The 23,242-nt window shown below is 32.2% G+C and overlaps 2 protein-coding genes across 3 annotated transcripts; one reads left to right on the top strand and one right to left on the bottom strand.

Moving 5' to 3' along the window:
• The first annotated feature begins 833 nt into the window (after positions 1–833).
• On the top strand, positions 834–6,988 carry LOC148602378 (uncharacterized). Of its 2 annotated transcripts, none has more exons than XR_015916318.1 (2): positions 834–923; positions 6,903–6,982. XR_015916318.1 is itself a non-coding variant. In XM_088551558.1 (2 exons), the coding sequence occupies exon 1, from the start codon at positions 2,934–2,936 to the stop codon at positions 3,342–3,344; it is 411 nt and encodes a 136-aa protein (XP_088407684.1). In that variant the 5' UTR covers positions 1,926–2,933; the 3' UTR covers positions 3,345–3,762; positions 6,903–6,988. The 2 variants fall into 2 exon arrangements, 1 of the variants encoding a protein (XP_088407684.1); XM_088551558.1 differs by lacking the exon at positions 834–923 and adding an exon at positions 1,926–3,762 and having other exon boundaries at positions 6,903–6,988.
• On the bottom strand, positions 6,634–23,119 carry LOC148602377 (glycine--tRNA ligase-like). The gene is made up of 17 exons (XM_088551553.1): positions 22,849–23,119; positions 21,221–21,322; positions 20,045–20,144; positions 18,652–18,793; positions 18,100–18,188; positions 17,465–17,541; positions 16,095–16,240; positions 15,403–15,552; positions 14,340–14,502; positions 13,581–13,745; positions 12,313–12,425; positions 11,731–11,871; positions 10,971–11,056; positions 10,072–10,181; positions 9,126–9,219; positions 7,744–7,931; positions 6,634–6,836 (listed from the first exon to the last, which is right to left on the bottom strand). The coding sequence occupies exons 1-17, from the start codon at positions 23,077–23,079 to the stop codon at positions 6,723–6,725; spliced, it is 2,211 nt and encodes a 736-aa protein (XP_088407679.1). The 5' UTR covers positions 23,080–23,119; the 3' UTR covers positions 6,634–6,722.
• Between the last annotated feature and the right edge of the window lie 123 nt (positions 23,120–23,242).

Raw genomic sequence — 23,242 nt, 5'->3', positions numbered from 1 at the left:
CGCCATATTCTAATACTGGCCTAACAAAAGCAAAATATATATTAATCAGAGCTTTTCTGGTCACCTGGTACTTCAACATTCTAAATAATTTAAGCCTGTCGCATGCCAATAAATCTTATTTGTATGACTGCTCCATTTTGCATTATACTGGAAGTCTAGACCAAGATGGGTATGTATATTGACATTCTGCACCTGGTTATCTCTACCCCCTAAATATTAAATATACTGGATGGGACATCACATTTCTGCGAGAGAGTAGCAGTGACTCAGTGGACGGCTTGAATTGGATGACCCAATTTTGAGACCAACTATGTATAGTTGATAAATCTGAAGAAAGAAGGTTTGCAGCATCATTATCTTCTATAATAACAAATAATGAAGTATCATCAGCAAAAAGCTGTATATGACACTGTATATCCTCTATAATATCATTAATATAAATACGGAAAAGAAATGGTCCTAATACAGAACTCTGAGGCAATCCTGCATCTATATCTCCCCAACCAGAATTAAATCCCAGACAACTGTCTGCTTTCTCTCAATCAAATAGTCTGTAATTCAATCTAAAAGATTTCCATGAATCCCTATTTTTTGTAATCTAAATAATAACCCCCTGTGTCAGACTCGGTCGAAAGCTTTAGAAATATCACAACAAACAAAGCAAACATCCTTACCATTGTCTAGATTACTGATGACAGTATTATAAATATTCAACAGTTGATATACAGTTGAATCTTTTGGCATGAATCCTGATTGGTGTTCTGTTATAATTTAATTATTCATGTTATGCATATGCTTTACTATGATTTTTTCCATCATTTTACAAAGAACATATGTGAGAATTATTGGCCGGAAGTTTGTAACATCTGACGTGGACCCTTTATGCGTATAAATGGGTGTTACGTGAGATCATTTAATGTAAGGTAAGATTGTTATAGTTAAGATGGAATCATTTAATGTAAGATAAGATAGGTACAGTTAAGATGGCATCATTTAATGTAAGATAATATTTTTACAGTTAAGATGAGCTTATTAAATGTAAGATGGGTACAGTTAAGATGGGTTCAGTTTAGATTGATGCATAAGAGCATTGGAATTGGCATTCAGAAATCCTGTTTCAAGAGAACGATTTACACGGAGGTAGTCCCGCGCACCCATTAAATATTGGCGTAATTCGAAAATAGTGATATTTACCCTTTCTAAGTAATAACCTCATTAGAAGGATCAGAGCATTAGCGCGGTCCTACATACAAAGACCCTCTTTCAAAACATAAATGGTCAAAATCTTTCTATCAGAGGTGACGTATGCAGTTAAGATGTGATTGTTTCAATGTTTAACGCAGACGAACATCATGCGTTATTGGAAGTCTCGATTCCCATTGGTCGAGCAATCAGCGATAATAACTGTACACTGTGTATTGTCAATGAAGTTAAATGTGCTAAGCTTCGTCCCTTATAGGCAAAGCCTTAAGTCATGTTAACAAGTTGTATATATAGCACGTCCATATAAAGTGTAATGACCTTCCCATTTAAATAACGCAGTTAAATAGCTTAAACTTCCTTCTACCTTGCATCATGTACGTAACATATGGATAGTAGATGACTTCATATCTCAGAATCAAAGTTTAATTCAAAAGTAAATATCAAATATTTAAAAAAAGTAGTAAAATTTTCAACACGTAGGCGACGATCTGGTCTTTTACAATATATAACGTTATAATTACATGTACCAATTATATCAATAAATCAAGTCTAGAAAATTTACAAATGATAGTATTCATCTATTTTTATTTATAAATATTTTGTATATATTTTGAGAAAATACAAATCAGAACATGATAAATTTTACAATAAGATCACCTATCGACTATGCGTTTTTGTTTCGAAAATACCAAAAAAAAAAAAAGGAAACAAAGAATGCATATAACAAAACCAAAATCCAATACCTAATATATTTTACATTTAGAATAAACATGGATTCTGTGTGTAGTATTTGTAAACAACAGCTGCTGATATCGGTCCCTGTGATATGGTGTCCAGAACATCTGGGCTCGAGGCAATAAGGAACACTCTTTCTGAAGCAGTTGAAGATCATGAGAGAAAGTTACAGTGTTTACATACGAAAGACGATGTTAAAGGCTCTTGACGACAAAATGAAAACAATTTTAGAATATTTACTAATAGTCAAACAGTATACAATATCAGATATAAACGCTATCTTTAAAGAAAGCGAGAGTACGATTTCCGGTCCATTGCGGATTCTCAAAAGCAAAAGAGAAATCGTTCAAAATATCCATAATCAGGTAGATCCTATCAAGAAATATGCCTCAAATTTCCAGACTTTTATAGGAATTAAGGAGATAGAAAAGATAGTGTACGAGTCCAATCAACAATTTCAAGAATTGTCACAAAATGAGATCGACATCGACATCAAAATGGTGAGGAAAAAAGATCTAGAGGAGACCATTAAGGAAATGAAGTCGTTTAGTAAATTTAGAATATCTACGGCACCGAAAAACGTAGCATTCAATACAATCAAGTCTAAACAGGCACAGACGACCGCGGTAGAAATTGTTCCAACAAAGCTAAATCTTCAAAAGAAATTTGATATAGGAGCTGGTCGTTATATCGGATGCTGTTTATTGCCAAATAAAAACCTTGTCATCATTGACAAGGATAGTGGGAACGCCATGCAATTTGACAGGGAAGGTTCACAGCTTTCAGTAATTGCGTATTCTGGTCGGTATGACGCTTATGATGTTACGAGCATTGACGAAAACCATGTTGTTGTATCTAACCCTGCAACTGAGAGCATCTCATGAATTCAAATTCCTTCTTTTAAAGTCATCAAAACGTTTAAGATAGGACATGAAGCAATTGCAATAGCGTGCATAGACCACGAAGTTTTGTTTTGTGTGCGTGATGTCGGATTAATGAAACTTGATATTAATAGTGGGAAAATTGAAGCCCTAATTAGCGATGGGAATATATCCTGGGATTCTCGTGTAGCAGTACACAAAGGCAGGATATGTTTTACTTGTCCGCAATCGTCGGCTGTCACAGTTTTGGACTCAGAGTATAAGCTGCTGTACAAACTCAAAGATGAGACATTACTGAAGTATCCTACTGGTGTTGCTTTCAATGAACGTATGAATGTGTTCATATTAGGCCACCATTCTAAGAATTTAGTGCTTATTTCCCCCGATGGGAAGACGAGCAAAGAGTTACTGACAGAAGCTGATGGTTTGAAGGAACCTTTTAATGTGAATTATAACTCAAATACAAAGAAACTGATTATGGTAGAATGTGGAAGTGGTGAAGTGACGACGTATTCTTTAGAATAAACTACATGTATGTGACAACAATTTCTAGCTAAAGGAATCCTCTTTATGTTTATTACAACCTGAACCAATATTCTGACGCATTTGTGCCTGTAATCATACGTATATCAGAATGTCAAACGACTGGCAAAACTGGCAAAAAAAAAAAATAAAATAAATTAAGATACTATTTTGATGAATATAACAGGGCTTGGATCTTTTTTTACAAAAAATTTGTTATGATTATTTTTCCTGACCTAGTTGTTACTCTCAAACTTCCTTCCAAATATGCTGTTATACAGAATTGATTGTAACGAAGAATTCTGATCCTTGCGTCTGATTTCAAATGTTGATCACATCATCCCACAATAGATTAAAATGCTTCATGGTTAAGATATACTTTCACGTTCCAGGAATTAGTTTCTACGTTCAGCAAACTAAGGTAATCAAAGCCAATTCAATCACTAATAATAACACATGTAAACATTGTCGTATTAACTGTATTTTCTCATTAAGGATTTCATTACCTTGAAAGCATGTGTCGTGTTTAATCTTCGTTTCTTACGTTCATACATTTTAGTTATGTCATATCCAATATAACTTTAGAAGTTTAACGACCATATTGCATGTTATATTATGCAATCATTTGTTTTTGAATGAATAAACCTAATTAGCAAACAATGCACTTAATCGGATTTCAGTGGTATTAATAGATGCATGTATCGAATCTTTTTTAACTCGCAAACACTTAAAACAAAGGGAAATAACTTGCACACCAAGAGGTCTAATTCATAACATTATATAAATTTATACCTGTCAATCTCTACAGTGGTAAAAAAAAACATAGCTATTCAGTCAGCTTTAAAGAATATAAATAATTGATATAGGCAGTGGCTGCTCGTCCACGCATGTGTGGACTGGGAGCATCTACAGACTAATCGTCCACACATCAGGTTTGAGTCAATAACACACAAATATGACGAAACGTTTCATTTACGTTACTAATGTGGAAATTGTGATAAATTATTTTTACACAAATCTATACAAAATGATACAAATTCAATTTAAATCATAAATGGTGTAACAAATACATTGTAAAGATTAAAAGTCATTCAGAATTAATACAAAATACACATTTATCAAACTTGAAAGACTATTTTAAACGAAGTTTGCACATCGATAATCCTTTCAGAAACTGTTTACATTTTTTAAATAAGATGAGAACTTTTTCACAGCACTATTAGGAACAGGGGTAATTTCTGCGTAGGACTATTTTTGCGTACCTTCCAAATGCTCTTTGGTTGAATTGGTGGTCTGTAACCTAAACGATTAGTCTGAAGAGGCTCCTCGTCCACAAATGAATGGACGAGGAGCCACTGCCATTGATATACACTTATTGGCTTGGCAAAATTTTACGAAATTGTTATATCTACATTTAATTGATATTTGTCCATTGGTATGAGGTGATCAACTTTCTTTCGCGTTGAAATGATTTGTTCTACTTAGATCTCGATTCACCAAATTTTATTGTATGCATTATCTAAGTTTAGATCGTCTGCTGCACTATTTTCCCTTGTGTGAGGCATTCAGTACAATTAAAGTTTAAAAAAACGTTAATACTAAAACCATGATAATTAGGAGATTATAACTATTTTTGATTCATTCAGGCTTTTCCAGGGTTTGGGTATTTTTAAAACTTTTTGAATATTCTGAGAATGAAGTTTACTCTTTTGCCTATTCTAAACAGTCCGTCTACCAATTTGTCTTGTACGCGAATTACTTCTCTTTGCATGAATATCCATGAATCAGTGCGTCGAGTTACTTCCCATTACATGAATGTGAAGGCATTAATTTGGTAACAGTAATTGGAAAAGCGACTATTGTATATTAATATCAGTTTCCTACTGAAGCATAAAGTTTTATATAACCAGTCATTTAGGTGTTTTATAGCTAAGAATTGGAAAATTGTAAAAGTGTTTCCAATTCATCTTTAGTTCACATTTTATTGTTAGGAACCATGTTTTAATACTGATCATAGATTAATGATTAAGTCCAAAATTCTTATCTACCGTTCTCTGTGAAGAAAGGTACAAATCTTGGGTATGTTGACACTTGTTATTAAAGAGTAGGTCAAAAAGGAATATGTTAATTGATAAAGGATTAAGGATTACTTAAGGTGTAAACAGACAGTTTTAACAAGATTGCCAAAAATATATTATAGAATGTGATGTAATAATACTTCAGGATAAAACAGGGTTAAAAAAAATCCCCTTCCAGAGGGAGTTGCAAGGACAGTCTTGGTTAGGACAGATATGCTTTAGATCACATTTGGACTGTTGATAATTTAGTTTTATGTTTCGACACAATGAAGTTTAAATTATATATATTGAATTCATATTGTTGGATGCAGATTTACTATAATAACTGAATCTTATTGAATAATTACATGCAATATTTATGGATACCAATAAATAATATACTGAGAACTTTGCATGTATGTGCCAAACCTATAATGAACTGAGAACTTAGCCTGTATGTGCCAAGCCTATAATGAACAAAAATGGTCATTTTGAATTGCTTTAATAGTTAAACATGTTTTTTTTTGCCCAACATTTTCTTGTGTATGTTATATATTTTCAAAATCAATATTCATTTTATATTTGTAATTACATGATTTGGCATATAGCTATTTAGACAATTTCAGTATGCATTTTTTTACAATTGCTTATTTCGCAGATTCTGTCAATTTATTATACTTGTGGGTATTGATTTTTGTGGTTTCAAAAAATGATAAACGTTCTACAGTGTTAAAACTCAAAGTTGCAAGTATTTTTCAAACTTTTCTGTCCACAGTGAAAATAGCGAAAATTAGTACACCGCAAAAATTAATACTTTACAGTAGTTGGAGTTATGTAATGTACTATTGAAGACAGAATTATGTCCTCTACTTAACATTGTTGTTTAATGGTCATGATTCATATATAAAATGTATAAATTCACTCAGCACTTTATCTTCAAATCCAAGCCAGAATAACCAAGGAATCCCTGATTACCCTAAAACAATTCAGATAACACTATAACTGCTTAAGGGGGGTCTTCAATGTTTGAACAGGTCAAGCAGGTTAAAAAAAACAAATCTGGACATGCAAGCATATCTTGGTCAAAAATAGATAACAAACATCTCTCAGTTTGGAATTTTTTAAATCATGGACTGTGGACCAAAAATTGTTAATGCCAAATTATAGTCTAAACAAAATAAACAATGTTGCCAAAATAAAAACCAACCAATCAGCAGGCATCTTACAAATCAAACTGAATTTACGCCATTTATTTGTTTCATTAAGTTAGTACATTTCAATTGCATAAAATGAAAGACTGTTTGTATGATACTGAGGATGAATCTCATTTATCTTTAGTAGCCTCTTGTTGCTCAAACAGTGGATAGTTATTAAGAATGTCCTCCCAAGTTCTTCTACATAGAGCCAGATCTTGTATTATCTTGGGCAATTCTTCAATCTGAAAATTTATAATGAAATTAATCCTGTAATTTGTGTGTTTATAATCATCTCATTTTTTTTTCAGAGATGATTTTACAGGGTCAACAAACAAAGTGGAAATTGGCAAAATCAGAAGTAAATATACAGTAAAAAAATAATCGTAACAGTAACATACCGTTTGAAATAACAGAATTCCACTAAAAAGTGATAAAAAAACAGCCCTGTTTTTTAATGAAGTTTTTTTTAACATGTTTGTGTTTTATTATTATGAATATACAGATATATTTCAATCATAACTAACTTCAAAACAAACTGTTCATATCATTTCATAAGAAGTGTGAGATTCAAACTTATAACTACATTTATGTCACAATCAAAGACAGCAGGAAGTAAAAGGTTTATAAGTACTTAAGAAGGTAGACCTGGGGTAAGGGACATTACTCTTGAAATCAGTGATATATTTGTATCATATTCAATTTCAACAAAGCCTATCAAGCTTTCACTTGAAACAGCATGAAATTAGTCCAAGTTACTTTGATGCTTACATGAGATTGATGTAAAATGCTGAATACAAACGTTCCAATGATTTGTAAGAGTTGTGTCCCTTACCCTAGGTCTACTACCTTAATATAATATCAATAAGCTATGTTAAAGTTACAAGTGAAGAAATGGTTTGAGTCAAGACTTTGATGAACACAATTTAGTTTTTCCCATGAAAAAAATTGTAAAAAAAACTGAGCAAATATTAAAAGCAGGAAAGAATTCACTTAAGATTAAATCACTGCCTATTTGTAAAAATGTCTAATGCCAGTTTAACTTAAAAATGCTGTAAACTTCAATATTGAAAAATAAAAAATTAAATTGCTTGGCTTGAATCAATTTCATTTTGAATTCATGAAGACCAAAGTTTCCGATTAAAAACTTACATTAGCTCTGACTTGCTTGGTTGAATCCCTCTCCCTAAGTGTTGCCGTGTTGGGAGCCTTTAAGCTGTCAAAGTCAATAGTAATACCATAAGGTATGGAAATCTGATCAGTTCTGGCATACCGTCTGCCAATAGATCCACTGCTATCATCAACTTTGTGGGATATGTCATGAGCTGTCAAGGCTTTAGCTAAAAGGAAGAAAAGTCATGGTGATTAAATACACTATCTACTTATTACAGTAAAACAAGTCTAAGCAAATGACCCCTTTTTCAATTCACATTTTTTAAATGACAAAATGCAAAAAAAAAAAAACAACAAAATACTTGTTGAATCAACAAGCCTTTGACTAAATCTTGTACTGTAAAGGTACTCTTATTTATTTCAAATTTCTAATTTTGCAATTTATCAAAAGAGTTTCAAATTCATGTAATTTTATACAGCCTAAAGTTTTCAATAAAATGCTTCTGGGGTGCAGGTTGATATGACTTCAGAGGTTAACACTGATTAGTTTGTGCAAGTACAGATGCACCATTCAAACTTGATACAATTTAAATTTTGATTACAATTAAATATTTGATCAGACTTAAAGTTGTCACTTTTTGGCCCTTATTCATAAATGATTCCAGCTAAAACCTCAAATCATTCTTTTGGGGTATGGCACATTATAGTTTCTGGCCCCTTATTCTCTAATCACAACCCAAAGAATTAACTCCAGTCCACCTTATGTGCTATGGCACCTTGTAGTAAAATTAATATAAGATCCATTCACTTTTACTTAAGTTATTGGTTGGACATAAGGAAAGTGCTTGTTTTAGGCCTCTTTTTGGCCCCTAATTCAAAAAAAAAAATTCAAGTCTTAACCTCCAAAGTCAATCCCAGTATTTTTTGTGGTATGGTATCTTGTATTAAAATTACAAAGAAATCTATTTGCTGATAGTCAAGTTACTATCTGGACATCAGGAAAATGTGTGTTTCTGACCCTCTCCCTTTTTGAACCCTTATTTCTACTATTCAAGTCCTAACCCCAAAAATAAACCCCAGCCTGAATATTTTGGTGTAAAATATTGTGAAACAATATCATAGACATTCCTTTGCTATTACTATAGAAAAATTCTATGAAATTCTGGTTTTTTACCCTTTTGACCCCTAATTCCAAAACAGCCAGGGCCATAACCCCCAAAATAAAATTTCAAGCTTCAAGTTGTGGTTTAAAATCTTGTTATAAAATTTCATTAAGATCAATCACTAAATTTTAAGTTATCACATAAAAACAAAGTGTCTATAGACAACAACACGCACAACAACACCGACAACTATGACAATAGGATGGCAACTAAAGGGAATTTGGCTAAATCACCAATGAAAAATCATTAACAACTTACACAATTCTCTGACTAGAGGCTGGAACTCTGGGTTTCCACTCAGTGGCAGTACTGAACACTTGTAGGGTGATATCTGGGCAGGCAGTGATAAGTACTGTAAAGAAAAACACAATATTATCAACTTTTCATAATACAATGTACCTGTATACATGTGATTGGCAATTTAAATTTGACATCCTTTCAAAGCTTTGAAACAACAATCATAATTTATTTTTCTATTACTATATGAGTGGCATGTGCTAAGATGGGCATGGTTTGTGTCTGCATAAATTTCCTTCAACAAATTCTTGAATTGTGTAGGCAAACATGATATCATTCAATGTGAACTGGCTATCAATACATTGTCATTAATTCCAGTAGAGTGATTCATTAATATTTATCTTAAGCACAACTTCACAAATGGACTTAGATGACTTTTTTAAGAAAACAATGAAAGGTCTTACAGTGAGTATAAATAAAACACCAAAAAAATGCATGTCGCCTACAATGATTCAGTACACGTTGTAAAAAGTAGGACCATATGCGACAGCAGCAACTTAAAGATGAATTAATTTTGTCACATGTTTGCCTTTTGTTGTCAGGGCATTTCAGAGCTTACTTGAATGTGTGTTCTTCTATTTTCATAAGGGTAATACGATGATGCATTTGTTGCCTTTCACCATATTTGTTCCTTTTACCAAATTTGAAATCAATCCATCTATTAAAAGTTGAGATAATTGTGAACAGACAGAAGAAATGAGGGAAGGATACGGTGATTCCCACTAGTGGAGTGGGGAATAATAAAACATCCTATGTTGGGCTTTTAATAATTGTTATCTTCTCATAATTTCACCTTACACCACTACTACTGTAAGTTGTATACAATATACAGGAACATATTGTAAACTAGTCCACTATTCTGCAATATGTTATCCTGTTTATTATTACTATTGTAGAACAATCCTACCGTTCTTTGTTCATCATCTTCTCGCATCTTAAAGTTGTGTTCGAATACTGCATACATCACTCTACCAATACCAAAGGACGGCTCAATGACGGAGGGAACTATTTCTTCAACTATGGAGAGTTAATACATTGTTGGTTATGGCTATGATAGGTTTAAGTAAAGTAATCATTATTGGTCAAAATTATTTGTTTATATCAGTCAACATAAAATGCAAGTAATTTTACTAAAGCCAAAAAAATATCAGTGGCAATACATTGACAAAATAAAACTGTACTAAAGCACACAGACAGTCTACTATTGGTGGTGGTTCAAGTCCAATTATTCTATAAAAGAAAGAAGAATTCAACTTTCTCTCTTTGGTGTTCTTTAATTATGAAATAAATAATGGTAACTCCATTTTATCATTGTTTTACCACAGGTCAGCAATGTATGTCACATTGTTTTCGCGAAATGATAGCAAGGGGCTAAGAAACAACATAAAGAGCCAGCATGTGGTAAAACAAATATAAAATGAAGTTTCTGGGATTTATTTCCATTCTGATAGGTCTAGTTTCTTCACATTTTTTAATAGTCGCAGCTCTGTGTTGCACAAAATGTTCATCATGTGTTTATCACTTATTTTACCATGGCTGTGGTTTAAAGAGTTTTGAAGCCCCTCATATTAGAACAGCAACTATATTCCTTTACGCACATCTACATATGATGCCTAACCTTCCTATTAATTTTCATCAAATTCCCTTGAGTGGGTTAGCAGAAGTTGCACTAACAAGAAATTTCGACAGATGGAAGTACAGATAGATAGGAAGAGGGGAGGATTTCTACAAATCAAACTTTGTTTCCGGAGGTATAGTAAACTGAAAGACACCCCGTCAATTCATTTGGTGTTAGTTTTAACTTACCATGAAACTTTTTCTGATATTTTTTAACAGCGACCATGTCTGGTGTTAGTTTAAATGTCTGGTCATTGACTGATATCTCAACAGAACTAAAAATAAAAGAACGACATTTCATAGTCTTCCGAATATTTATCTTCTTTGAATAAAGATAATATTCTTTAATAGAAATATTGCTCAGTGATTCCAATGGAGTTGTGGCTATTACTTGACATCTAAACAGTAATCATGTGATACATGTATGCAATTATTACATAGATAACAGAAAACCTATCAAATGCTCCCTGTGTAAGAAATTTCAATAATTCACATGTGAAATAAATTCTATATTTTCACTTTTGGACCATCTCCCCCAAAAAACTTCATAAGACCTTTTTCTTGTGACGGTAACTTTCCTTAATTTTACTGCTGACTTGAGGGGGTAATATTACTTCTTTCTGGCTTCGGTAACCTTTGACCTGTGAATACCAATCTATTGATATTACAAGTCATTAGAAATGTTCTCAGATGTCTGGTCTCAGAGAATTTACCATAATCATAAAACTCAATAACTATTTTACAGGTATGGTAAGAAGCATTTAGGCACAGACACCATTTTGGGAGAGGGGACTATGATTTCATGTTGAGTTAGAATTTTTTTTTTCAGATTTTAAACTGACTTCAAAAGGAAGACAAACTTTCAGTACTCAGGGTACAGTCTACAAAGGTTTTTGGTTTACTCAGCATTTGGTTTACACAGGATTCACTGCATATGTCCAGTACCTACCTATTGTTGTTAAGGTTTTGTTCGAGTTGTTCCACTTCATTGACTTCTAGATTAGTGAGGTATTCTGAGACAACTTTAGCATCTTTTTTAAATGACTTCCCGAGGACCTTCATCTGGGGTTGGCATTCAACAACATCTTTTGTAATGTAGGATAAGTTAAGAAAATTCCAACAGAATTGTAATCTGGTACCACAGCTGGGTGAAAGTTAACATAATATACAAGGCCTGGTAAAATCAAACTTATAACACATGTCAGAGTTAAAAACATTCTTCACTTCTACAATAACTCAAATCAAAGCCTTAAAAATTAAAAATAAATACAGCAATTTTATGGGTTATCAAAAATGTTCTCAAAAATAAAGTTAAACCCTGTTCTTCGAAGTGTTCCCCCAAGCCAACAATAAGCAATGTGCTTTTTGAGTACTATAATTTAAGGCCTGTGATGTATTGATTAGAATGTAATATGAATACTGTGCTTATATTTTTGGAAAAAGCATTTTGAGTTATGATATGCCAGTAAGCACTGTGTTATTTCAAATTTACGGGAAGAACTCCACTTTCACAAACAATATCTGCATAAAGGATATAGGTACTGGAAGTTTTCTCTCAGCCACCAGTTTAGTACCAGTGGCCTTTGAATGGGCCATCAAATCATAACAAGATCTGTCAGCACAGCCGACACATTCTATCCATCCCTACAAAATAAAAAGTTTCATGTCATGACTGTTGTCAAAAAAGTTCTGGTTTCTTGACTAAAGAATAGTACCAACAATGAAGATTAGGGAAAATGTCCATGAAACAACCAATAAAAATACAGATGAAACAAACAAGGACATCTAGCCATCAATACAAAGTTCTAATAACACTTAACAATTTTATTGGCCCCTATGAAAAAAAGTTAATAATTCTTCACTAAGAAACTAAGGCCATCATAAAAAAATTCTTAGATTCTCATCCCTATCCCAACCCAATTTTTTGCCCCTGCCCCCGATTTTTTAAATTTTCAAAACATACTTTGAAAAATATTCCCAGACACAAATTTCCAGAAATATACCATGTCTTTTCCGCACCAGGGTTATAATTATTGATACTTATTAACTTCCAGTTTGAAAATCAATTTTTCACTGCTTTTTTTATAGAATGGTTCCAAATTTGATGAAAACTAGTATACATATACATGTAGGTGTAGCAGTAGAAAATATCAGCTTTGATAGAACTGTTTCATTACCGTTGTGCTGGTAAAATCTATCACCAAGTGCACAGATGCCTGTTGGTAAAAAAAAACGCCACTTTTTTAGCACAACTGACAGTTATTGAAGAAAAATTAAAAATTAATAAATAGAATTAGGCCAAAATTTTCAGAAAAGTTGGATGAGAATCTAGGATTTTTTTTATTATGGCCTGATTTGTTTTGTGAAACATTGTAAACCTTTTCATTGGGCCAATAAAATCATACTGTTAACATACAAGTAAATAAAAAGTAAAATTTCGAGCATGAAAAAACAAAATCTGACACATCAAGTATCACATGTAACATGAGTACTAGTATTGGATGCAAATTTTGGAGGCTTTCTTTGTTTTTTTCCATCAGCTTTATTTTTTTTAGTTTTTTTTTTTCAAAATATACGTGTATCAACACTTCAGGATCAACATCAGTAACTACATCAGTTTCAAATGCTGTGTCTAACTGACAGAAAACATACCAATACATGGTATACTTGTCAGTAACATAGTCAGAAATTTCCGAGGTCTTTGATAAATTGTATACCATTATGTTACACCATATATTGTAATTATCACACCAATTAAATAATTCCAGTAGCATGAGTGTATCATATACTCTTACTTACATATGAAGTTTTACATTCAGCATCCCAGCAGTCTTTAGCATAGTGGGCCATTTCATTGGACATGTGTTGACGGAATCGTAACTTTTTAGAGTCAACACCAACTTTTGTCATAAACAAGTAAATTCTGCCAATAAAGTATCCTAGGGTTTCATTGCAGATCAATCCCTATAAATACAAAAACAAAAAGAGTTATTATTTTATAGAAAAAGTAATAAAAAGAACATTTGTTAATGTTTCTGAACAGTTATTCCACATTTTTATTGTGAGTTTATAATCACAAGAGGTATTTTCCACAATTAATGATTTTCATCAAATAAGCACTAAAAAAAAATTCTGAATCGCCAAAAGATTTGACTTCATTTGTTCAGTGATTTTGTTCTTTTCACCAAATCATCTTTTTTCTCATTTCATCTCTATGCCATTCTATCCATCATTCCACATATCATTCTGTAAAATAGTCAACAACTCTTTTGTTTCCTAGATACTCCAAAACATCTGGATGGATTTTTAGAAACTTATGAAGTTATCCCAATGTGCAAATGTTATTTTGATCACTAAAATGAGCAGTTTGCAGGGCCACAAAACTGAAAAAAATCTTGTCTAAAAATATAACTTCCATGCTAGCTCCAATCAAAGTGTCTAGACCTCATGATGTCAAAAACAGTTTAGAATATTCTCTGTCAAACGTATCTATTTAAATTTATGTGGTGATTGGGACTTGAGATTGAACCATACTTTATCATAAAAACTTCTTCTTACCTCTTTGACAGCTTCCCCGAGGTTTTTAACCTCAGCTGATTTGCCTTCCATCTGGTTACAGGCAGAATACATATTGATATTGAGGTCTGCTATACTGCTAAATTTAGGGTGATCTTTGTTAGTCGGGTCACAGAAATGTTCAATCTCTGCCATGGTAAATTCTCTATAAACATGTAAATAACAAGAATAATTTTATTACCAATAAAAAAGTTTTTGATTGGTCAATTAACTGAACTACTAATGCTTTGATATTCAGACTTAAAGTCAGATTGATTGATTAGTCAAGGTTTTACTTTATATGGCAGATATCACATGCAATTTAGAATGAGACCATTTGATCAATCAAAGGAACCACTATTTTTCTACTCTTGGACATGATGGGTATGACTTTTAGTGCTTGCTAACAGGTAAACATGTTACCCAACTCAAGACATTGCTCTGACTCCAAGCAAACCTGTCACCACTCTTTCTCCTGTATGCTGTGCACTTGACAATAAAGCAGTTACTACCAATTATAAAGTCTTCAGTGTATCTTGACAAGGAATCAAACACATGACCTCTCAGACTCAAGGAGAGCACTCTAACATGAGGCAACTGATGCAGACAAAAAACAAACACATGATCTCCCCGACTTGAGGTGAACATTCTATCATGAGGCCAATGTTGCAGTTGCCTACATGTAAAATTTTGGAGCCAAGATGTGAAATGTCTGTAATAAAGTAAATAGGTAAATTCTGATACATAAAATATTGTTCTATAAAAATAAGTAAAATACAGAAAATGGCGGGTTTCTATTTACAAGAAGAAGAGGTGTGACAGACCCAAAATTGCATCCTATAATATGAGACTCATACTGAAGAATGGGGTCTCATATTATAGGATACAAATATCCAGTGGCTGTGATGTATAGTTGCTGAGAAAAATGTTACAAAAATATATTCCCTGCCTATGTTCCTTCTCTCCCAACTGATATTCACCTTTCTATAAGTTATAAGACACAAGGAAAGCCTTGAAAACTTTTCTTTTTATATCAAGCAAGAGATTCAAATGTTAGCTTACTAACCTGACTCTAATAAGTCCAGATCGAGGTGAAATTTCATTTCTGAAGGCATTACCAATCTGTGCTGCTGCAAATGGCAGTTTTCCTTGGTTAAATTCTAGTAATCTCTTGAAGTTAACAAATATACCCTGGGCTGTCTCTGGTCTGAGAAATCTGTTGATTACAAAATCTAATGTGTAGTAAACTTGATATATAGATACAGCAAATGTCTAAGGCAATAACAAAAAATCTCCATATCTGCTGATTTTGAGGTAACTGTGTAAACATTTGTCTTGAATTAATAATTACAAGTGTATAAGTGTTTGGTAAATGAATTATATATAGTTGAAAGCAAACCACAAACAACAATTTAAACTAATGCACCTTTTTCTACTTGTACCTACTTACATGTACTTACAATAAAAAGGTGATTTGTGTAAGGCAAAGTAAAATTAATTTCTTGGTTCTAAGGCCTTCTCCATGTTATCTTATCTCCATTAAGGGTGGTCATTGCCCATTTTTATCATCATATCAATAAAATAAAAACAAAACAGCATCTTCCTCAGCATTTTCATTGTTAAAGAATCTAAAAATCACTCACATCACTTTTTCTGGAGTAGTGAATTGGTAAGGAGAAAAGCACCTCTTATTGCTTTCAATAAATGATTGGCCTTAAATCTGAAATGAAACTATTTCTCTGCCAATTTATCTCTTACCCTTTAATATGACCAGTTGGTCCAATAGATGTACCAAACATAAGATTGAACTCCATGGGGTCAGAAAGGTCATTTCCTGTGATTGGAGACTTCATGTTATACTGTCTTAAAATTTCTGTCATGTCATCTTTACTCAGGCCATCAATCTGAAAGACAAGGTACATGTATGTGTAAATGTTCAGGTACATGCACTGAACTCTTGGCAATGGGTAAACAATTCATAAAGTTGTAGATCTTATTAAAAAAATACAGTACTTCACCAATCAGTGAGTTTTCCACCTTGGTTTTAATAACTCTACGTTTCTATCACTGTTTATGTAACGTAATGTTAATTGAAGCAGAGTTAAAAAACTAAATTATATGTGTACATTTGTAGCTCAAAGTATGGACTTTGAGTTTTCATGTATCAACTGACACTAGCATTCCACATAACACCTTAATGTTGGACCCAACACTGATTCAGTATATCTGTGATTTTCTCAAGTGAGTAGTAGGACAGTTACTGAACATCTGTTAAGAAATGCTACTTTAGAGAGCCAATGTAGTGTATCATAACAGAAGATTTTAATTTGATTGGATGGTTAGTGAAAATTCAGAAATTATTGTGAATTTTTTATTTGAGTCAAAAATGTTATTATAAATTTTGCAATTAAAAAAAATCACCTCACATCTGATTTATTTGTGTTGAAAAATCCATGACACAAGTTTTAAAATTTGGCAATTTTGATGTAAAAAGATATACAAAGTGGATGCTAAGTGGTGCACACAGTACTGAAACCTAGAGTAAATATTTTGGGCTAAAATTAGTACCCCCACAAAAATTATCTGCCGTAATAAAAGCATTTCATTAATTTCTGATTTAACATTATTGTAAAAAGATCTCTCATAAAAGCTCCCCTGTAATTTTCAACATTATTTATGGCCGAAGTGTTAAATAATACAATGTCATAATCAGTACAATCAATGGTTATATTTCCCTTTAGAAAATATTTCTCTAATTTTTTTAGATATCCCACAATAATTCAATTTGATTTGTAACAAGCTTTCTGATTGGTTGGTTCTCTTTGGCCGACTAAGTTATTCTGTATATCTCGTTTTTTGGAACTGTGACATCATTAACGTTGATTGTTCCACAGTTGGCAATTGAAATGATCCCACACAAAATCTAGATTTAAAACCATTAGAAATTAAATTACAAGGAATTTTTCTTATGTTTTAACAGGTTATACAAAATGACATGGTCTGGGCCAGTCTACACCTTTTTATATATGTAAATTGCTGCAAACCAAGTGACTTTGCATGTTTGCATAACCTGTACAAAAATAAGAAACATTCCTTTTAATTACAACCAACTCTGTCCTAAAGCTCACCAATGCCAACTGTTTTCTGATTTCTTCTTTCTTTTCAGCACTTGTTTTCTTATCTGTCAGCAACTTTTCTAAATGAGCTGAAATTGAGTGCAACAACATTGTTTGATCACTATGAACAAATTTACCATTTAGAAAATCCCTCATCTGACAAATATCAGAAAATAACACAAATAAAGAGAACTTATTCAGCCAATCAATATTAAAATTAAAAGCTTTGATTTGAAAAATTGTTGCATTCATGTAAAAATTTGAAAGAAAGGAGGCTTAAACAAATTTTTGGCAGTTCTAACTTTATAATTTGCCTCTCTTCAGAAATAACTGTGAAACTTCAAAATTTCTTGAACTATAAATTTAAAGGTACAACTCAGCTTTCAATCAATTAAAATTATGGTATTAAAATTGTCACCATGATTCACTTTCAAAAGTGGAAGGACTATGATTTTTCCAAATTTCATATTCATAGTCTACTTGAGGAAAACCAAAAGTTTTCAAGTGAGTGTCAATGAAAATATAAAATTTGAAGGTCAAGGATCTTACCTAGGAAAATATTTTCAAATGACTTAGTTCAGAAATTTAGGGTCGGAGACCTCAGAACCATGCTAACTTGGACCCTATCATTGTTGTGTACAAAATACCTTCAATGAGATGATCCGCTCTAAAACATTCCCCAGTTTTCAGATCCTTCACCATGTAATCTTGGAATCTCTCTAAATGGCCTGATGCCCTGAAATAAAAAATTTTCATTTATGATGTCTTCTACAATTAAGGACATGTATTTAAAAAATAGTTCTCGAAAGACAATGACTTGCATTGAATTGTGTCTAATTATTTCAGTACTGGTAAATGTGTAGAATTAGCATATGAAAAATCAACATTAGAAAAATCACTGTGAATGTCCCATATGAGATGAAGATATAAAGAAAAGGCTCATAATGTCTCACCCAAGCTATACTATCAGAGGAATATTGGTAAGGCTCATCCCAGCTGTTGGGTATAAACATCAACAAGTCATATATGTTGGTAATTAGAAAATTTGTGTTAACTCATTTTGTTATTTATTTCTTTATATGTTCTAGTTTTTTATTCTTCTAATAGATTTCTTTTATTTTTTTTATTATGACTATTTTACATGTGACATGCATATAGTTTATCTATTAAAAGCAATCTTGACTTGAGCACACTCTTACTTAAGTACAGTTTCTGGTGTGAGCATGGAGCAGTCCACCTCTAACATTTGTTCCTCCAACACAAAAAAGTTCCTCCACATCTGTAAGAGGTTGGACTTGACCGCACAACCCATTGGACCAAAGTCATACAAACCATTAACACCTACAAGATACATAAAAAGAAAAAAATGAATCATTATCTCCCTTACTTACAAAAAAAATAACGAACATAATCATGATAATGAAAATCAAAACTTGGCATATATGTAAATTTGTCAGATAGCTTTTGTCAATGTTGGACACATGGTCAGAAGTACCTTCTAGACATTAAGACATTTTCATTCTGGTCTCTTTGACATATACAACATACCTATTCTCCTTTTATATCAAGATGCATTTACCTTTAAATTTATCCACATCATGAAAACATTAATGGCATGGAAACATACCTATATTATAAATTATCAGATACATGTACATGTACTGCTGTGCAGCAATCAACATCTCTAGTGCAAAACATTCCCAATAAAATAAGAAAAAATGAACACTTCATCTCACAAAGATTCTACTAAGTGCATTCGACCAAAACAAATTTCAAACATTTACATGTACATACAGTTAAATTGTTTCAGGGCCTTATCTAGTGGGAGAAATAAGCAAAAGTTATCAATTAAAACTTATCAATGTTTAGATTAGGCCCTGTCATTTGCCATAAATTGCCTTTGAAATGAGGCTGCTTACCCTGATGAAAGTTTTCTAATTTGTCAAAAAACAAATGCCTAAAAAATAATCAAAAAAACGTATGCACTTTTTTCCAAATTGGTAGTCAAAGGGTAGGATTTTGTGTTTCTGTTCAAAATAACATGTATAAGGATTAATTGTTTATGACTTATCTAGACTTCTTCTTGACATCCTCTATTAAACTAATAATTTGTACTACTATCCAAGGTTTTTATTTTTATTCAAAATTTCACACTTTAGAAAAGTATTACACATTTTAACGAAAATATAATTAATAGGAAGTTATGAAAAACGTCAACAATATTACTGACATGTGCAAAAGACTATCGTGACACAAAAGTACTGATCTAGTGACTCAGGATAGCAACAAAACTACTAATCCATAATCAAGTCATGTCCAAAACAAATCTGACAAAATACAGACAATGTAGATATTGCACCACCAGAACAGCTGGAACTGCAATGGTGCTGACTTGGTACAAATCTACACATTTCATACTACATGGTGGGTTAAATCCATCTTGCTTTGCAGCACAAATATATGTGAGGTAATTACATAACATCAAAATTAGCATGATATATGGTTCAGGTAAACTCCTGGGTATTTCACAATAATTTTTAAGCAGTAATAAATTATTTGAAAAGTAATTTAGACAATACATGTAGTTATTACCTCCATATATAGCAAATGATTGGTCAAAGAAGAATTTCTGTTTGAGTAAATCTTCCATTTTTGCTCGGTCAAAAAAGTCTTTGGGTGTCAATTCTAGCTCCTGTAAAAAGAATAAATCATAAGGCATTCTTTCACCCAAAAATGTAAATAATATATTTGCTACTGTGAAAGTACTATTATTCGTGGGTTACCAATTTTCGTGGTTATCTGAGGGATGTTAACGAAATTGTTCAGACTAAATTGACCATCTAAATGACCATGCATATCTCAAATATTGTTTGGTTTCGCTGAAAATTTTTTTGTAAGTATTTCCATTTTTATTTGTGTAAAATTAAGCACTAATCTAATTTTGAAAGTATAACCAACTTCCGTTATGAGAATCGATGTTTCAGTAAAGTGTTCATTTTATGCCATTTCGTCTAGAATGTCATGAGTGGAGTATTTGGTCACTTTTTATTTTGTAGTTTTTATATTTTGAAAGTGATATGCATTTCATTACCAATGAGTAACATCAAACGCTTAGTGAGTACATTCTGAGCTTGGCTTACCATTCGCTAAGGGCTTGGGTAGCTAGACATTCACTTTTTCTTAGCGGCGAAATTAAAACAAGTTGTAATTATCAGTAGCAGTTCAATCAGTGTTGATTACTATAATATTAATTTCTTTTGAAATAGTTTGAAGAAAAGCATTTGTTTAATTAAATTTAATCGAATTTTGATTTAATTACTAACATTTGATCACATTTTCATGCAGTCATCTCATAAATTATATTGTGAATGACCACTTTATCTTGCCGCAGAAGACTCAGGTCCAGCAAATTCCCATAGAGCATTAAGCAATATTATTATTATTTTTTTAAAATGAGAAATCCACGAATTCAAGAATCCACGAACCTGCACCTTTTCTTGAATCCATGAAAATTGGTACCCACGAATATAAGTACCTTCACAGTATATGTTTTTACATATGTACATGTATGTGTCATGTAAAATTTCTAAAACAATATCAATATTGAGTATCTCACTTACATGTAAAAGGCAATAAGCCTAGAATGTACTTGTTATCTCCAGAAAAGAGAAAAAATACCATCCATATGAATTAATTTTTCACTGGAAATTACATGCATAGAGTTTGAGGAAAAAAATAGAGGTCTACATTGTTGTGTATTCCATTTACCTTTGCTTCCAAAGCATGTTTTCTGTTCTTAAGTTCTGCTACAGCTCTCTGAACATCTATATCAGGGGCCTTCTCTGATTTCAATTTTCTAACAAGATCTCCCTATAAACAATATACTAGTTACTAAGTAATTTATATACAGATAGGAAAGATATATATTTTTTTGATAATTCATGTCTTTATAACTTTCAGACTTTCTCCCTCCACAATGTCACAACATAAAAATCAATCTGCTGATGACAAAATTTAAACTTTATGTTGAAAATACAAATGTGCATGTACATTATAGAATTAAACTATGGAGAAAATTAATTATGTTTACATAGGATTATAAACTGGTTGTATACCATGAATAGCCAAAATATAATTTCTTGTGCTTGAAGATTTAACTCACAAACACTAGTAAATATGTGTCGCTCTTAAATACGCCTGCATATGCCTGTAGAAGAAAAGCATACAGTCCTTGCACCGATCCGCGCAACGATTTGACAGATCGCTGACCGTTGACTGATTGATCGCTGACGGATTGATGACCGGTGACCGATCTGATCGCAGTTTTGTTATGTAAAATGATGTAAGATCTGTTTTAAATTAAAGAAATGTAAAATAAAAGTATAAATTAATGTTTTATATCTATTACATTATGTAAATATGTGGAAAATTAATAAAGAACACAACAATAACAGTTAAATACATTGACTGCTATGTGGTCACGAGATGCGATCACCTTGAAATGGATCAGTTTGACGGAACGATGATTGACCGGAAACTGATCGGCAATCGATGACTGATCGCAATTTTTGTTGCACGAATCGATTCAGGTACTGTACGCCTGCAACATTAATATTGTGTTTTCTGTGAAAAAGATGTTATATTAGCTTAGTAAGAAGTATTTTGTTAAAATAAATTATACTTTCAGGAAATTACTTCTTGATGGAAAGTAGAACTAGTCAATGTAAACAATGATCTGGCAGGCATTTGACAATCGTGATTGGGCATGCACATTTGTATGAGATAACTATAATTACCAAAGTAAGAGAGATGAAAATAAATGTATTGACTAATTTATCATGTAGGTCTCATGGTTAGAGACAGCCTTGTCAGAAGGAAAGAGAAGGAAATTCAGTAGTATCGGAAGTATCTAAAATGCTAGGCCTGTTAGAATTTTGGAAGTACATTATAAGAGGATAAAATGATTTGGTACCCATGTTCTGTGACCTGAGAAAGGTTGAAATGTAGGTGTATTTATAACCTGCCGGCGTATTTTAGGACTGGTTAATATAGGTGTTCTTCTAGTTCTAAGACATAAAAAGACACATTTTTATCTTTCATAGTTTCATGATGGACACCACTGATATTTTTATTTTTGTTGGTAAGCATTTTGACTATGAACAAATGCTATAAATGTGTGATAAAAGCAAAAGAAAAAAATAAAATGCATGGTTTATGTTTAAAATAGAACTACTTCCATAGACGTTCTTTGACGCTGTGATCATATACAAAATGTACTTTTTTGGGTTTTTCGCGCTTTCCAATTTCCTATAATTAGAATTGTATTAGTTTAAGTCAGAGTTTCAAATTATGATTCTAAAAACACTTTAAATCATACTTTCTTGAACAATTATTACCTGTTCCTTGACGAGCAAGCGTAAAGGTTGCAATACTTTCTCAATTTCTGGATCGGCCATCCTCTCTAGCATATGCTTGAACTTTTTTATGTGTTTGTGCCTTAGATCTTGTGTATTCTTAGTGCACGGAACACTTAAGTATAATGCCCGTCGGTTCAAACTCTCCTTTAGTCCAAATGTGACTCTATTGCTCAATCTAACGATAGAAGAAATCAAGCATACAGTTTTCATGAGTATGTCATCATTTTCGTTTGCCACGGAACCGGAAGTCAAGTTTAAATAGTCGTAAGGAATTTCAACTGAATTCCGAATAGGTAGTCAATGTAACTAATTATAAATACGTTTGGATAATGTTTTGAATTTAAAAAAATGTTATTTATAATATTCAATACTT

Source organism: Perna viridis, chromosome 11, assembly GCF_037379345.1.
Source record: "Perna viridis isolate PV_CMFRI_1.1 ecotype Kerala chromosome 11, ASM3737934v1, whole genome shotgun sequence".
NCBI lineage: Eukaryota > Metazoa > Mollusca > Bivalvia > Mytilida > Mytilidae > Perna > Perna viridis.
The sequence above is the reverse complement of the archived record's forward strand: the minus strand, read 5'-3'. Positions and strand labels throughout refer to the sequence as shown.

What these genes read in the sequence shown, in the direction of transcription:
- LOC148602377 (XM_088551553.1), bottom strand. Translation starts at nt 23,079, where the DNA reads ATGAAAACTGTATGCTTGATTTCTTCTATCGTTAGATTGAGCAATAGA. An exon ending in CTGAATGTAAAACTTCATAT is followed by an intron (nt 12,426 to 13,580) that starts GTAAGTAAGAGT and finishes TTTATTTTGTAG; the next exon opens with GGATGGATAGAATGTGTCGG. An exon ending in AAGATGATGAACAAAGAACG is followed by an intron (nt 9,220 to 10,071) that starts GTAGGATTGTTC and finishes TTTTCTTTACAG; the next exon opens with TACTTATCACTGCCTGCCCA.
- LOC148602378 (XM_088551558.1), top strand. Translation starts at nt 2,934, where the DNA reads ATGAAACTTGATATTAATAGTGGGAAAATTGAAGCCCTAATTAGCGAT.